This window comes from Nyctibius grandis, chromosome 22 (genome assembly GCF_013368605.1).
Source record: "Nyctibius grandis isolate bNycGra1 chromosome 22, bNycGra1.pri, whole genome shotgun sequence".
NCBI classification, from domain to species: Eukaryota; Metazoa; Chordata; class Aves; order Nyctibiiformes; family Nyctibiidae; genus Nyctibius; species Nyctibius grandis.
In genome coordinates, this window is record NC_090679.1 from 590,615 (window position 1) to 607,941 (window position 17,327).

The window sequence follows — 17,327 nt, forward strand, 5'->3', positions numbered from 1 at the left end:
TCCTCTCTTACACTTTCAGCATCTAATCTCATTAATACACACATACAATCCTTTTCCACCATAATTTTTATTTTACAAAATAATCTAGATTTATGCAAATCTAGATTAGCAAAAATTTGATATTGGCCACAAATTTCAGTAAACACAATGACACATGGAAAAATGTAACCCAGTCAGCTAAGCAGCAGCCAGTCAACTCTGGCACCAATAACAGGATGAGGTGGGGAAAGGAAGGAGGAAGCAGAGAAAGAAAGGAAGGACATTAGAGGAAATGGGATAAAAATCTATCATGACTTAATTCAAAGGATCTGGTTAGATAATAATTCCTTTTTTAAACAAAGTATATCTAACCTGGATTTTATTAAAACATTTGATATAGGACTGTCTAAGAACAGACAATTAGTAAAGATATATAAAAGACGTGTAGAAAATTGTACTGCACTGAAAGAACAGATCACGCTTAGCACCGAGAATGATTATAAGCAAAGCTCTTCCGTCTTGGCATTAATACACTTTAGCATTTGTGTGTTAATGAAATTTCTAATGAAACAAAATCTGCAGGCACTGTTAAGACAAAAGATGATCAGAACAAATATCACAAGAACTGTATAACCTTGAGGACTGTAGTAATATTAAGAACGTTTATTTCTGTGAACAGTGTTATGAAATGCCAAGTCATGTGTTTTTAGTACTACGCAAAAAAAAAAATAATCTACCAAAAACTAGAATCCACTGCTGGAAAATGAGTGAGGAAGGGAAAGGCCTTACTGTACTGTTCCAGGAAAGACTATCACCTGTGAAAGTTGTGCAGTTGTGAAGAAAGGCAAAGGTGGCTCTTGGAAAAAGGGCAGGATTAATGCCATAGTGTAACAGAGATTGCATCTGGGATACCGTTTATGGTGCTAGTTATTCCTAATGCTAGTTCTGAATTTCTCTTAACATACTCTTGCATGAGAAAGTTAAAAGGCACTGGCATATTCAGTTTCATTAAATGAAGCCTATGAGAAACTATGACCCCTTTCTTTAAATGTATTGTGAAGGTCTCAGTAGAGCTGGGGAAGACATCGAACAGAAAAAAAATTGTTGACACAAGCAGTGTATATAATTTCACGCCCTCACAGCCATGAAAACACTTGGGGTAGAATTTAGGGAATTTCTACCCATCATAAGAGAGCAGTGGTGAAACAGACATCCACAACAGGATTAGAAGGGTAACAAACCAAGCTACTTTTAGCAGGCAGCTTAACCAGTTTAAAGAAGTGATTGTGACTTGAGTACCTGCATTGAATGACTCAAAGCCACTTTCAATCTTTTTCACTCTACCTTTCTACCTACCAGCATTTTTGTCTGAAGTGATTCATGAAGATTAGACAGACTCAGGTTTTTACCTGAACAGAATGACATAGATAAAGAGCAATAATTTTCTAAAGCAGCATGAAAGTATTTCAAAACCCAGTTCGAGTATTACCTCTATCCACATTCTTTAATGGCCTTTTTTACTGCAATAAAACAGGCTAGCTACATACAGTATCCTGATTTAAACCCATTTTACTTTTGTGATGCTGCAACAGAGCTAATAGATCCACAAAGGCGCTCTCCTACAAGCATACTAACTGCTATGGTAAATTAAACTCCTACCCTTTCTGTGATACAATGAATACTGTGCTCTTCATACTAAGCAGAGCAACAATTTTGAGAGCTCAATACCCTGTTTTCCAGGATTGTTTCTTGAAAGATAACTGATCTGGCTTCAAACTTCTACTCCAAATCAGATGAAAGGGAAATTTCAAGAGGTCCCGCATGCGAAGTCTGAAGGAGAACAAGTGCTCTTATTGAAGAGCAGACATACTTTAATTTTCAGTTTTGAATAATGACTGATCTGGGAGGTATTTCCTGCGAATATTTCCCAGAGTTGGTCCTGCAAGCATGACAGGCAGAGGATATCTGGTTTGTGAATCCCAAGAAGATTCAGGCATCTCAGCAATGCAGAGAGATGGCAAGACTTTGTTGACTGTTTAAACAATGCTGTAAGCAGAGAGAAAGGATGTCCTCTGACTCTCCAACTTTCCACCTTACACACACAATTGGAAAAAAAAAAAAAATTCCAGGTCCATGCTACAACAACAATCAGAAGACACCGTCATAGTAAGCCACATTCTCAGTAATAATCTCTGTTAACCTGAAAAATGTTATGCCAGTAGTTGTCTCGCACATTAAGATCAGCCTACTATACTGGTAAAAGGCTGCAGGTATGAAATTTTGAATCAAATACTATCAATAGAAATTCTATAACAAACTGAAAAAAAACCCACAAAGATTTTATCCATTCTCAACAGAGCGAAGTCCATCATCACATTTGCTGCTTGTGTATTTCAACATAGAGAAGGGACGAACTTTAATGATAAAGACTCATTGTACTTATTTTACGTGTGTAAATTTTTTCAGACAGCAGTGTTACAAGTTTAATTCACAAAAGAGATTTTTGTATGTCTTTAAATTACACTAAAATGGATGAAACCTGGACACAAATTTAAAGCACATTCTTAAATGCTTTCTGGAATAGGAGAAAGAAGCTCAGCTGTTCCAAGTTCTTACCAGACTGTAGCACAAGCTGCTATCATTTTGTACTTCAGTGCACACAGAAATCCCACATAATCTTTCATAATACAGAAGACACTTTAGAAATACACATACTTTTATGTACTATATCTTAAAACATGCCATTAATTTCCATTTGTCTTGCCACATACAACTTAAAACACCCCAGCTGAATTACCTATGGTTCTCCTGAAAAAGGAAATGTATCTTGGAAGTACTGATATGATCTTAGAGTGCCAAATAACGCACACTTACAATATTGTCTTTATAAAAGTGATCATGAAATGTTTTCTCTCTGATGTACTTAGATTCCCTAAAGATTTTTTCAGTGAAAAGAGATTCCAAATTTTATTTCACAACACAAGTTTTATATATAGAGAAAGTTTGACAGAAACGCCAGCTATTAAACCAATATATATAACGGACTGTGTTATATGTGTTCAAAGTTTAACTACAGCATAGGGGTTAGAAAAAAAGCTCCACAAAACGCCTGTTTCAAGGACAATTCTAACCTCTTGCCATCATTTATAAATGGAAGCAAGCTGCCACGCAGTTCAGCAGTAAAGGAGGACAAAGAACTGATGATAATCCTCATGTTCCTCACACAAACTCCAAGGCATTTGAATGACACTTTTAAAGCTGTAAATTGTCCATCAAAACACAGAACAACTTTTGCTAATCCTTGTGCCACAAATTACTAATCCATTGGGAAAGCTATTTTTTTTGCATGTGTTTACAAGGATCTAAATGTCGTCAGACAGAAAGACAACTAGGTTAGTAGCATGTTAAAAAAGAAAAAAAAAAAAAGACAGAAATAACAACTCTGAGGCAGTTGACCACAGAATAAGGAGGATTTGCAGAAGTACTTACAGCTCTCAATCTCCAGCGTGCAGTTCTGCTCATCCAGTGGATATCTCCGTAGGTCCATCATACAAGCCGCTGTTGTTGTAATCCTAGGAAGAAAACAGAAGAGCTTATTAATGTGTCTTGTTCCAGTCTTTCCTTGATCACACATAGTTAAAAGAAGAAAATGTATTTCTACATAACCAACGCTCTTGCCTATTTTTACTGAAATACCTTGTCTGCTGCTTACTTGTAACTAATGCTGTTCTAAGAAGGTTATGCCAGTCTGGTGAGAGAGCAGAGTGCTTCCCCTTTACACGTCATTATCACAGTAGTGTAAGCTTTAATAATCATCAACAAATTTATCCTGACAAAATGAAGCATGAATTAGGGTAGCAGTATTTCTTTCATTTTATAGTGGAGGACTGCAAGCCAAAAAGGAAAGGCTCAAAGGAAAGTGGCAGAGGAAATCTAAAAAAAGAACTGAGAAAGACACATACTTCATATCCTGGGTTAATACCTTAATCCCTTCATGAAACTTAATTCTTCTTTCTTCTATTCAATAGTGCTTTGTAAATGAAGTATTATTTTATCTTCATGTTTGAAAGCAAATATTTTCAGGACCCTTTTCACAAAGCATTTAGATCATATTTGTGCCTCCAGATTACACCAAACCTACTAACATCAACATTTGTCAAGCGTGCCTTTTGGATGTTGAGAGAAACATCTTTACCATCAATAAATCTTTTCCTGATAAACCTCACAGAGGAAATATGACCCTGAACTGAATATGAACCAAGGCAAAATTCTCAGCAGCATTTTATTAACTGTGTTCCCATCAAGTCTTAATATGTAGACAAAAATCAATTCTTTATCTGTTTGGTTTTTTTTAACCCTGACAGCATCCTATATAACTCTGTAGTAATTTTAAAATATTGCAATTTGGAATCTGCCAGCAGTCAACACATACGCCACAAAGGGCCAGGTGTGGATTTAGTGCATAAGCTGAGAGGTTTCTAGCCTTTCTTCTTTCCCCCTCTACCTGATCAGAGCCTTTCTCCTACAGCTGCTAGAGACTGGTGATTTATACAGACTCCTCAGAGAGACAAGGATTTTCTCCTGTGTGTTAAGTACTGCTGACTGGCCAACTGCATCAGGGGAATCTGCTTCCACACCCGTAGAAAAATGAGAGCATTGCACAGCAGCCAACTGTACAAGCTTACTTCGAGCTAATGGTTGACCAAATGATTTAGCTCAAATCATAAAATCCAAGATGATGCGGGTGTGCCTCCAAAGTGGGACCCCAGTGAATAGATGGAGTGCCTACAGCAAACACCGACACCGCGTCACCCGACAGGAGCAGCAGCGACATCTTTCCAGGGTATTCATGACAGACTGGGTGATGAACAGTTTTCTTCTCAAAATCCTGTCCCCCTGTATGAGGGTTACTGGCCTTTCACAGTAGATATTTAGACTGTTAAAAGAAGCTTTTTAAACAGTTATTTACTTTCTTTGATCTGACAAGACAGAGAACTCTTTCATTTGATGGACCTCATTCTTTCTCCTTAAATACCTTATAAGAGCTTGTTAAAGCAGAAAACTACAATTGCCTGAGAGACGCTCAAAATTCACTCAAAATTGACTCCAGCAATCCTTTCCACAAGACACTTAAACATTGAAGCTATACAATCTTTTCCTTAGTATCTTTACTGTCCTATCTAACAATGCTTTACTGTCATTTTCAGAAAAAAAAAAAAAATCCCTGTAAATTTCTTCAAAGAAAAGAGAGCAAAAGTAGGAGCAACTTATTCCTATAAACACTTGGTAAGTCCGACCTCTTTCCTGTCAATCTAGACAAGATCTCTTCATTTTATATTTTGACCATTCATATGTATTGAGCTTTCAGAGAAAAGGAACACCTTTTGTCACTAAGTTCTTCCTTCAATCACTACCTGGGTACTCACAGAATTACTTTTGAAAATATATTGTTTTCAATCAGTGTGGGTCACCACAGACGCCTCAAAAGAAAGCTTCCTGGAGTGAACAAAAGCAAGGGAAAAGAATCCCTTGGCTCTCCTCAATAGAAGTCTTCCAGCTTTTAACAAAACCAGGCTGCTGAGGAATACATGTTTGTTGATAGCAAATACAAATGGAGCAAGCAGCAGCATATATTGTTAAAAAAATACTCTTGGCAGTTCATACTTGGTTCCTTATTTTAAAATTTGGAGGAAAATCAAAGAAATTCCCCTGTTCCAGTATCTATGTAAATGGATTGTTTTGGGGAAAACTTCAGGAAAGGTGCAGTGTGACCAGACAAAAATTAGAGCTCATGTTTTTTGGTTGGTTGGTTTTCTTTGGTGAGGGGGTTTGTTGTTTTGTTTAATACCCTCAGTATTTCCATATCTATGTGTATATTCTAGTCACGAGTTTTAGAAGACTTTCAGTAGTTCACAGAGAAAAAGGCAGAAGCATAGATTTACAGGCAAGGTTTCAGTGCACAAAAGAATCGTGGTAAATACTAACCTGGCTGACTACCACATTTTCTAATACCTTCCTGTGCGCTGAACATGTTCTTCCTACCAGAGTCTGCCAGACTAGGGGCTTCAACACAGAGATAAAACCACACCTGTGCTATCCTCAGCAAAGCGTCTGTCCATACTGATGGCAGAGCTGAGCACTCACAATTCTGACAGATCTTCAGTAGGATTTCTGGGCGCAATGAATACCACAAAAGGGGCCAAAGGCTGCAGCTGGCTGGAATAAAAGCTCTGTAAGGAACATTATCAAATCATTAAAAGACACAGTGACTTACCTCATCAGAAAGTAAAGAAAAAACGTGGCACAGTAATGGAAATAGTCGGTAGAGTTTTAATCACACCAAAACAGCAGTTTTGAATAATGTATTTAATTCGACATATTTGTTCATTCATATCCATAATGCAAATGCATTGAAATAAAATAAGAACTTTGTCCTTTCCTCTCTTCATACCTCCCTCATATTTTTACCCTGACTTTTCTCACATTTATGGTAAAGTAAAAAAAGTTCTCTTTCATCTTCAAAATTATTTAAACAACAAAACTACCTTTTGATAAATCTTAACGCTTTGCAACTCATGGCGAATAGCTAAATCAAATTACCAATGCAAGAGCATGCAAGAGTTACCACCTTAGAGTACTTTCAGAGTCAAGACACATGACCTATGCCTTTTCAGACAAAGAAACAAACAGCAGTTCATTGTAGCAGTTAGAAATACTTGAAACCGGCATAAAGCCTCTTCCCCAGAGCAGAGCTATTTCAATTTTCATAAAAGGATTAAAAATATTTTTATACAGCCTGGACTAGTGTACAAAATATAACATCGTATTTTGCATAATATAACCTTGAGAACAAACAATGAAAAAGTGAAAGCTTTTAAAAAACAACACTGTGACTGAACATACTACACTTACTAGGGATGATAACAGAATTACCATGCTCTCAGAGAAACACCATATGAAATTAAACACATCACAGAACTGTCTCATTACACTAATCTATTCTTCTGTTGTTAAAGAAAGAGAAACGTTGTGATATTTTATGATTCCTAACAATGCAAAGCAGTCTTCATCTTCTTCTCTTTTATGATGTGTATTTTGAATGCAGACTGATTATGGATCACCAAAAAAAACCCTAAAATCTGAAGCATTAAAATATTATGAAGCAGACCTAAAGAAAACTTCATATGTTAAAACATGCATAGCTAGAGTGCAAAGAAACCTGCACCGTAACTAACTTGCAGGGAAGGTAAAGTTTGCTAAAAATCATTCAAAATATTCAGATAAACTATTATTTCTGAGAAAGTTGAAAATATGCCCTTGTCTCCAAACCTTTGGGGAGGTTCTATGATTCAAATAAGAGCTGGAAATTGGCACTGTTCCTTTCACAGGCCAAAGTTGAAGGCCATAAAGAACTTTTTTGTAACACTTACAAACTTGAAGTGATGCAGAAAATAATACCCGTAACAAATACTATCCCAGCAGTGCTAATAGTTCTCATTTTTCAGTGCTATGTAAGGGACAGTTTTTCAAAATCCCATCGAGTTTGCTCTTCTGACAAGTTCAAGTGGGATTTGAAATTCAAAATAGCAACTTAAACAGTTCTGACATCACCAGTGAAACAAAAACAGCACTGAAAGACAGGAGAGCAATGCTAATGATATGCAGAGATGGACAGAATCCAATTCCCCCTCAGAGCTGCAGTGGCTCTGCAAAGCTACGGGGAATAAGCAGCAACAGAAATTTATCTGCCCTGACCTGTTATTTCAGGTTTACAGACACAACAGAAATGATGAGCAAGAAAGTGACAATTTCAGATAGCTCCTCTGAGTAGAGTGGTTGTATGAGAACTATATAACACTCTCTCAACTCTAGCACTGACAAATCGTGATCCTATTGAGTCAAAGACAGCTGAAGCCCAGGAAAATACAGAAAAACTAGTTCTTTCTTTAAATGTACGCACATACATCTTGTTGAAAGCAGTGTGGTTCTGCTTCAGATTTGCATATCTGAAGGAAGACTATGATTCCCCATTAACAATATCAGGAGCAATCCAAAGAGCTTGCAAGGATACCATGCTCTATAACAGACTGCATCTCTTCAGCATGGGCTTCATAAGAATCCTCTGCACACACTGACTGGGAGTCACAAAGTCTCTGAATTAGCTACTGAAACCATGTACTGCAGCTAAACCCATTGTTCACTTCTGCTTCTTGGAAACAGTCCTGCTGCGCAAGAGTTGGAAACAGCGGTGGCAGCAGCAGCCAGTAGAACCAATTTCAAATACATGGAAATCTGGGAACAAAAGTGTAATGTGATAAACCTCTCTCCTGAGCAATAATATTGGATTTAGACATATGTGTTAAGGTTGGTAGATATACTAACATATCTACTTTTAAATTAAAATAGATTTATTGCTAATTATAGAGTTCACAGAATTCTTCCTCCTTCTGCCTATTCATGTAAAAGGTAAGCTTCCCTTCTATAATCGTAGGTCAAGAGTTGGTTTTAGGAAAGGATAAACCACAGTGACCTTTTTACAAGTCCACCATTAAATCTGAACATTCAGCTACTGTCTCCTATAATCTTTCAACTGTAAACTGCATATAGAGTTTCTCAGTGTAATTTTATAGGAAAAAAAAATAGCAATTGTTTTATTGATGTTGATGTCTTGGTTTGAGATTGAATGATATGCTCAGACTACACAGAATCTGTAATATGCTCTCTTCTAATACCATCTCTCAACATTTCATGAGTATTCCAGCCTAAGTTCCAACTTAGCTCATTTTTCTTACTCCATTTGGGACTGGCTATCTAACAACATGTAGATATTTTTCCCTTGTTCCTGTTGTGTGCAATCTTTGAATAGTTAGGTACTCTCTGAAAGCACTTTGTTAAAGCTAGGAGGCACAACCATAAAACAAGTTGAGGATAAGAAGAATAACATGCTAAAGCGTTTTCTAAATGTAATACAAGATAGGAAAATACTTTAGTAGCTGATAAAACACAGGGAGTCAGAATATACACAGAAACTTCAACCTCGTTTTGTTGTTTACGTTGCTGGTAAAAGAAGCATACAAGATTTTTAAGAGGAAACTAAAATATATGTGCCTCTGATCCTTCTAGGAAGAAGCTCTGCATTTCTCTGCTGAAGGATAGCCTGTGGTGCCACCTGCATGCCCGCTGGGAAGGGTCATGAAAAACTGGAGAATATGGCTGTTATTTCATGGTAAAACAATTCTCACTCAGAGGAACCAGAATTTTGTTGCAGATTTCCTTGCAATGATGCCCAATTTGCTGCTATATCTTTCTGCATGTAGCTTTCTAAATTGTTCTTTAAATTAGATAGCTTTGCCTACTACCTTGTCATTGAGTCCAAAACTCAGCCACAATATCATGTTCATAATTTAAATCCCTGGAAAAAGCACACATCACTCTTCAGTAAAATCTGGTACAATAACCTCAGCTTTAGACCAAAGTTATTCAAGCCTTTCTCTGAAGTAATATGTGCTCCTCTAGAAGATAACACCCGTATAACACAATGCAGCAGCTATGGCAGAAGAGCTCAGAGGAGCACTTCATAATTTTTATATTTTATCACTGGGAAACAGATCCTTGCCTTTCAGCATTCACTTCATTTCTCCCTTTCAAAAGACATAAAAATAAATAAAAGGGAGAATGCTAAAAAACTACAGGACTTACAGAACAATGAAACAATATGAGCACAATGGCTGAGTGACGCAGTATGTAACAACCAACCTTGAAATAAAGAGCTAGTACATCTCCTCCACTTATAAAGAGTTTATAGTCCTTTTGCTTTATGACCATCACTGGAAAACTGAAAGTTTTACTTTCAAATATTTAACAAAACATGTTCCTTATTCTGGTTGTGAAAATTGCATGTCCATTTCACTGAGATAATGTCAGCCTTGAAATAAAAAGTGTGTTATTTCAGCTTCTTTCTCTTAAAGATTTATATTGCTACCACCCAAGACACGTTGCATACTACAAATAAATCATATATACAAAACGTCTTAAAACCTGTTGTGTCCTCTTGAACAGGAAAACAGTTTATCATTCATAAATTTCTCAGAGAAAACTGTAAAACTTAATGCATTCCAGAACATATGAAACACCTTCCTCACAACCTTTCAGGGGGGTGTTCTAGTAATTCAACTTTATATACTTGAGAGTACAAGATTAAAATTTATTGCACTCTCTTTAAAAATAGCTATCTTACAATTCTGATATTACATTAAGTTTAATACACTCTCTTAAACTATTGAAAAGAGCTAGAACTTTGTAAGGAGACACATGGATGTGGTGGCTTTTTAATTAATTCTCAGTGCCTGAAATAACGGGTGCTTAGTTCTAGTGAATACGTTGGACAGTATACATACCCTACATTAACATTTTTTATTCCAGGATGATAACGATACAATGTTTAGTTAAATAATTAAAGAGCTAGGGGAAAAAGGGAATATATTCTCCACAAAATATGCACTGCTTCAATGCACAAATTGCGAGGATAATACTGCTGTTAAAGCGTAGAAATAAGGAAGTATAGATTATCATGGATAAAATAGTACAAGCTTTGCCCATAGGCTACCTTTTTACATCTTAAGAGAGTAACAACTGCAGTAGCTCTACCACCCTATAGTGCAACACTTGCCTTTGGAAGAACACCGTCTTGTTTCCTTCAGTAGCCTGTGTCTGAATGTTATATCATGAGGGTCTTAGAAAACAGTGTGTAACCCTATCCTCCCTACCCCTGAAATGTCAGCAGTAGTCGACCTCCAGCAACTGCTGGACACCGCTCCTCATGGAAACCGCCTTCAAGGCGGGTGTCGGTGGCGTTTACACAGCCCGTGGCTCCTGCGCCTTCCTCTGTTAGTGAAGAACTTGTGTTCTGCATCATGATGATCAGCTCACGCGGAAACTGCATTCACTTCTTCGCTATATTCTTAATCTACGCTTTCTGTGACAGATTCAATCCTGCAAAATCCTTTCTTCCCACAAAATGCCACCTAGAATATTACCGATTACTTGCCTATTCAGGAAGACACCTGAGTGGAAAGTATTGCCACTGTTCTGGAAAAAGGAAGTTCTACTCAAGTTAAAAATTAATGTGAAAGTCAAAACAATCTTCAACAGAAAAGGCACATTCAGTTTTATGATTGCAGCTTATTTAGTAATTCTTACAGAAGAAGAGCCCAAAGAATAAGAGCCCAAAGTTCCTATTCCTCTTGCTTTTGTAAGTCGGAATAAGGCGGCTCATGTTCCGCAGGGAAATGTCAGTAGAAATAATAAATTTAAGTGGATTCTTCATAAGCAGAATTACTCTCAGATCCAAAAAGTTTGAAAAAAATCAGTAAAAACCCTCTAGCAGAGACCTGAAATTATTAAGTTTCTTTCAAGAATCTTTACAACAAAGCAGTAACCCATAAAATTCAAACCCTCACAAAATTCTGACACAAAAGTAAAATGAACTCTCCCTGTCCTAAAGCAGAAGTCATACTTTAAAAGCAATCAAACAGGGAGACAATTAACAGTCAGAAAAAAGGTAAACTGTGTAAAGTGTAGTAGAATGATAGACACACAGGTTATTACTGATTAATTCAGTTATGATTAGAAATTTTCATCCACACAGACAGGAATGCAAGGGTAGTTGCACTGCCTCTCTATGTCACTGTAGAATTTCAATTAGAACATTTACTTTCTATGCTTTTTTCCCCCCATTAAACAATCTACTATATAACTTTCTAATTCTAGCAAAAAAAGCTCACAAACGTATAATTTCTTACCTCTTCACTCTGCTCTAACAGAAGTTCAACACTGCTAGGAATGAATTATTTAATCACCTTCTACTTTCTGTCTACAGACAACCTGACATTCCTCAAAATGCATCAGAAACTTTTTCAGCAGCATGTCAAAGTGACCACTACACAAACAACCATGGATTATTTGCTTATCATGAAAGAGAATGGGTAAGGGAAAAAAATCCTCCTCTAAGCAGATCTGCAGCCAAAGCACTGTGTGCTAACACTGGTGCCTTTGAGTAACCGCTATTGTCCAGGCTATTTCTAGTGCCCCATTCATGTAAACTTTGTAGATAGCATTACTCTAGCCTGCCTTTATCTATGATCAAGTCTCAAACAAATTTAGATGCCTTTTTTTCCCCTGCTTTTACTGATGACAGTGAGGATGTTCTCCCCTTCCTTTCTCCCTCAATAGGTCTAAAAACCAAACTGCCATCCACCAGATGCTCAGATTCAGAAAACAGAGCATGCCAAGTGATCCCCAAAAATAAGAGCCACAGATCTCCTGTGTCACAAGGGAGCTCACCCTGACCAGTTCAACCCACTTCAGCAGTTACCTCACCTACTGCAGCTGTAACGCACTCTGCATGCCTTGAAGTACTCTTGCAAAATGGATCTCCTTACCTCTGGTAACAGATACCTCTTTCATTCTCTACCTGAGAGAAGTCAGCCACTATCAAGCAGCGGTACAAAATCAAATTTTTTTTTTTTATTTCTCATGAGAGCTGAAAGCACAGACAGTAACTAAGCACATCAGAAAAACCTTTATGTTGATGTAGTTAAAATCTCTGCTGTCCCCACCTTCCCTCTCCCTTCATGCTTCTTCTAAGCTTAACACGATGCAACAAGAAAAAATGAGAATGAGAAACTACCCCTTTTTGTACTACTATTGAACAAGCTGATTAAATCTACTGTAATCATTCAGTACAATAAACCAAATATCCTTGTAATTGACTATTGTCATAAGATCAATATCTGTTGCTTTGCAAATAAATATTTCATCTTTGCTCTGGTATTTAGGGAACAATAAGAGACATATCCACATATGTAATTCCATCCTACTGACATCCTTTCAAATATCACTGTAATATCAACTGTCAATAAAGAGAGAATACAAAGAAATAACACAAATTATCTTAAAGCTCCAAAGCATCTGAAGTACTGCCCTCAGACTTTACGCCTGCTACGCTAACATATTAACATTACCATTGGCTAGAGAAGCACATTGATACTAAGATATCATTTCACTTAATTTTACTGAATGACCATTATTTTTAATTAGCAGATGGTAATGCTTCACTCCCCTGTGGCAACAAGAGTGGGGTGAAGCCCATGTGATAGATTGTGAAGTCCATGACAGATTTTGCAGGGCTCAGAAAGGCATATATCACTGCTAGTGGTAAAACAAAAAGTAAAGGGATATTAAATTTCAGTGAGGTTGAGACTGTCCATACCACCATTAATCTTGTATCTACAACGTCAATGCATGCAATACTAATTGCAAGCATATTTGAGTATCCTCACCTGATCAGCATCTCCAGGGGCTGTGTACAAGGTTTTAAAAATATATAAACAAATAAAATTACACCTGTAACAAGATTCCTGCTTCCCCTCTCTCCCCTGCCCCTCACTTTTGATTGCAAGCTTCATGGTTGATATTTTCAAAAACACACCTTTCAGGACTCAAATTCAACCCAATGACAAAGAAAAATGGGAACCCTATTTTTTAGCACTCCTTGGAAGAATCTGTCTTGCTATATATGTTAGGTGTCAAGTTATATGAAAGTATGATTTAAAAAGAAGAAAATAAAAATACCTTTGAAACATTTACAGCAATTCAATCAAGTTCACAACTGAGTAGCCATACCAAAACCACTACTGACTTCATTTTGTGTTCATATGCATCATGAATGACAAGTAACACTAATATATTCACACACACACATATATATAAAACACAACATAAATAATACAAGCTCCTTAATCATCCTTCCTTGATGCATCCTGTTTCTGATATGTAGGGCTTCTCCCTGCAGTTGTATTTTCCTTTTTTTGCAGTCAAATACTATTTTCAATCCCTGCCAAACAGGCTTACAAGACTTGGCTTTCAGTGACTGAGAAGTATTAAAATCACCTAGTTTGTTATCCTTGATTTTACACAAACCTTTATCATCAATAATTCATGAACTGTACTTCACTGCTGCATCATCTATGTGAATTTATAGATTTAACACAGAAAACAAAAGCTGACCAAAGTATTAATGCCACGAGTCCCCAATTAATACCTAGCACTAATCTATACAGTTTCATTCTCAAGAATCTTATTTTTTACTATGATTTTTATCTTATTTCTTCACACTATTTGATTAACATATGAGTTACAGGAATCAGTAAACAATAAATCTATCCCCTTATCTCAAGGTTTTTTTAGGTTTTAGTTTTTATAGCAAAAAATTAACATCATATGACTGGCAAAAAGTAATAAATATAATTAGACTGAATTGTTCTTTTTTTTTTTTTTTTGACAGCTCTGATGTCAGCACATCACACAGACTGCATACAAACATATCATTGGCCAGTTTCCACAGCCAGTTTTCAAAACTCTAACACATGCATGTAAGAGCGTAGGCACAGCAGTACTGAGGGCCTATTTCAAGATATTGGAGTGGTACAACTGACTTAATACATAATGACCTGGAACATCTTGTAGAATTAAAAGGGGCAGTGTGAAACTACAGACAAGTCCTTGGGGGAAGGATTTAACGGTTCTTTCTGCAGCAATTGTCATGTCCATAGACTAGTTATTACTGAACATTATTGAGTTTATCCTTCATGAGTGAGAAAGTGTTTCCCTATAACAGGGAGACATTTAAAGGGTCAAAAGCATGCAGAGAAATTAGATATCAAAAAATACGGACACCGCCCCCCCCAACAATACACCTGTCATAAAATTTAGTTTTGATACTGATGTTAATCTTGCACCATATATAGTAAGTACTTCACACTAGTCTGCTTGTACAAATACAGATCTGCAAGACCTCTAGATCCAACTATCTTTAAGTGCTTTACAGGCATCAGTTACTGAAACCTCACAAAACTGCAGAGGCAGAGGCATAGGCTAAAGACATTTTTAAGGCAGAAAGAATTATTTCAGTGGCACAACCTCAATTAGGATTCAACAGTCAAATTCTTTAGTCCAGTGTGGTTAATCATAGACTATTTCCAACTACTTCTCTTGCTTTTAACTTTTCTTAGGAACCACTCCTCACATGCTTGCCCTGAGCTACAGAAAGAGGCTGATGCTGCACTGGTAGGTGAGTGGGAGGCAGTATTATCAAACAAATGAGAACAAGCAGTTATGCTGCTGAGGGGTCTTGAATTGCCTGGCTTTGTTTCAGTGATGTCTTTATTTCCAGATTTGTTTTGGTTGTATTAAACATACCACATCATTTATTCTGTAAAACAGACTTTTATTTAATATTTTTAAAAATATGTATTATTTATCAGTTAATGTTTTAGTACTCATTTATTCTTCCAAGTTACCTAAGCAGATGTGCATGTATGCCAAACAGGACCTCACATCCTGTACTGAGTAAATAAGATGCCATGTCTGACAAAGAGCATAAAAATACAGACAGTGAGTATGCACATATGAAAAAATGTATCATACTAGTATACATTTTTTCCATTCCAGAACAATATTTTGAAATTATAGAAGAGAAATTGTCACTTAAAACAACTACCAGAATTCTTAAAATTGGCTACAATTAATTCCAGGTTTTCCTAACCATTAAATTACTGTCTATAAGGCACAGATCAAAGAGACACATATTATGTAAAGCATCCTATATGTATGTACCAAGAACTAACCCCTAGGGATATAAAGTTACAGAACTTCACCATTCACCTGAGCATCTGCCGGAGGTTTAATAGCCGGCCCAGCTTTAAACCGTGACAGCTCTGTATGCCCAGACTGTTAGTGGGGCTTCTTCAGCTCAATTAGCAGCTGGATCTCAGGCAGTTTAAGCTGCCTTTAATAAATCACCTGTTTGCATCGTAGCCACATACCCCATCTGAACAACTATTCCCATGTGAACAGTATTTAATGGAGGACATTGAATAAAGATTTAGCAGTTATTTTTAGGCCTAATTCACAGCAGACAGGTTTCAAATCACAGATTCCTATTAACATCAATTGACTTTAGGTAAGGCTCCTGCAGGGGCGGCAGGGCGAAGAAAAAAAAAAAAAGACAGATGATTTTATATATAAAATGCTACAATGAGGAGCTGGGAAAGGAAAAGGATCCTTCTTATTAATATAAATACTTTAATGTAAGTCTGACTTGAACAAAATATGAACAGTTTATTCTGCACATTTTATTCTTAAATATTGAAATTTTTGCTACTTGGGCTAACCTGCAAGCAGACATCTGTGGAGAAAAGCCATTTTGCAGCTATTTCTGATCATACCCCCTCTTTTCTTTCCCCTGACAGAGAGGTCTACTGACATGATACCTAAACCAGCAGAATTTTTTTTTCTTTGACAATGAAAAAATAAATTACCTAAAACTGCCCCCATCACATTCCAGATGTCATGCCTGGCCTCAGTGCTCTGCTCATCTATTGTGTTCGGCTTATACTGTCAATCCTCCATTTCATATCTGGTCCATTTTAGACACCAAATATACTTATTACTTTAATACAGTACTAAAGTAGCAGAAATATTATTTTGAAAATGGGAAGCCGTGTTCTCCTTTAACATTTCCAAATCAGTATCCACATTTCAGACGAACTTTAGTTAAGGGTTTATTGAATGCATGAGAGAAGCATACAGGTTTTTTTTTTTCCTTTAACGATGAGTCAAACCTAATGACTACAACTAACAAGCATCTAAGTTAACTCCAGCTATCCTGCTGAAATCCACACCGTTTTCCAAGGGCCATATCTCCTCCTGTGCCAAAGTTAGGATGTTCAGTTACGACCTTTCTCTTCCTCATCTTCATTTCAGAACATTCATAACTTTGCTCCAACCAGAAAGGAAAAAAAAAAACCTAAAACTTCTGCCATACTAGCTACGTCATACTGGCAAGAACTTAAATCTTGATAAGCTGTATAAAACACTGAACATCTGAAATCTAAGTAGAAAAGCTACATAGAGGCCACTTTTTGATATTCCTTTGGTCCTTTCCTGTTTCTGAAATAATACCTTTGAAACTTCTGAGTCACTGGATTGCAGGGGCTAGAACTCTAATCCATACACTGCAAAAAAAAGAGGGAGTTTCCTCCCAATGACCATATTTTGCTGCAGAATATATTTTCTAATAAATAAAATTTGTATTAATTTAAGACAAGCTTCAGTAATCATACCAAGGTCCCTCTTTTCCATTTTAATGCTAGTAAAATCCATCAGTTTCTATAGTCAGTTATTTGCATTTATGATCAATAAAGATATTAGATTTGGACGATACTTGACTCTGACCTGCCAAACAGCCTGAGATGATCCTGTATACGATGGAGTATCAGATAGCATAT

At 36.7% G+C, this 17,327-nt stretch overlaps 1 protein-coding gene across 3 annotated transcripts in view; it reads right to left on the reverse strand.

The window, feature by feature from the left end:
- GABRB2 (gamma-aminobutyric acid type A receptor subunit beta2) overlaps positions 1-17,327 on the reverse strand; it is a 159,441-nt gene that overhangs the window by 68,134 nt on the left and 73,980 nt on the right. For all 3 annotated transcript variants that reach the window (XM_068417201.1, XM_068417199.1, XM_068417200.1), the window contains exon 5: positions 3,469-3,551. In XM_068417201.1, the coding sequence (XP_068273302.1) occupies positions 3,469-3,551 (83 nt within the window). The remainder of the gene's footprint in view (positions 1-3,468; positions 3,552-17,327) is intronic.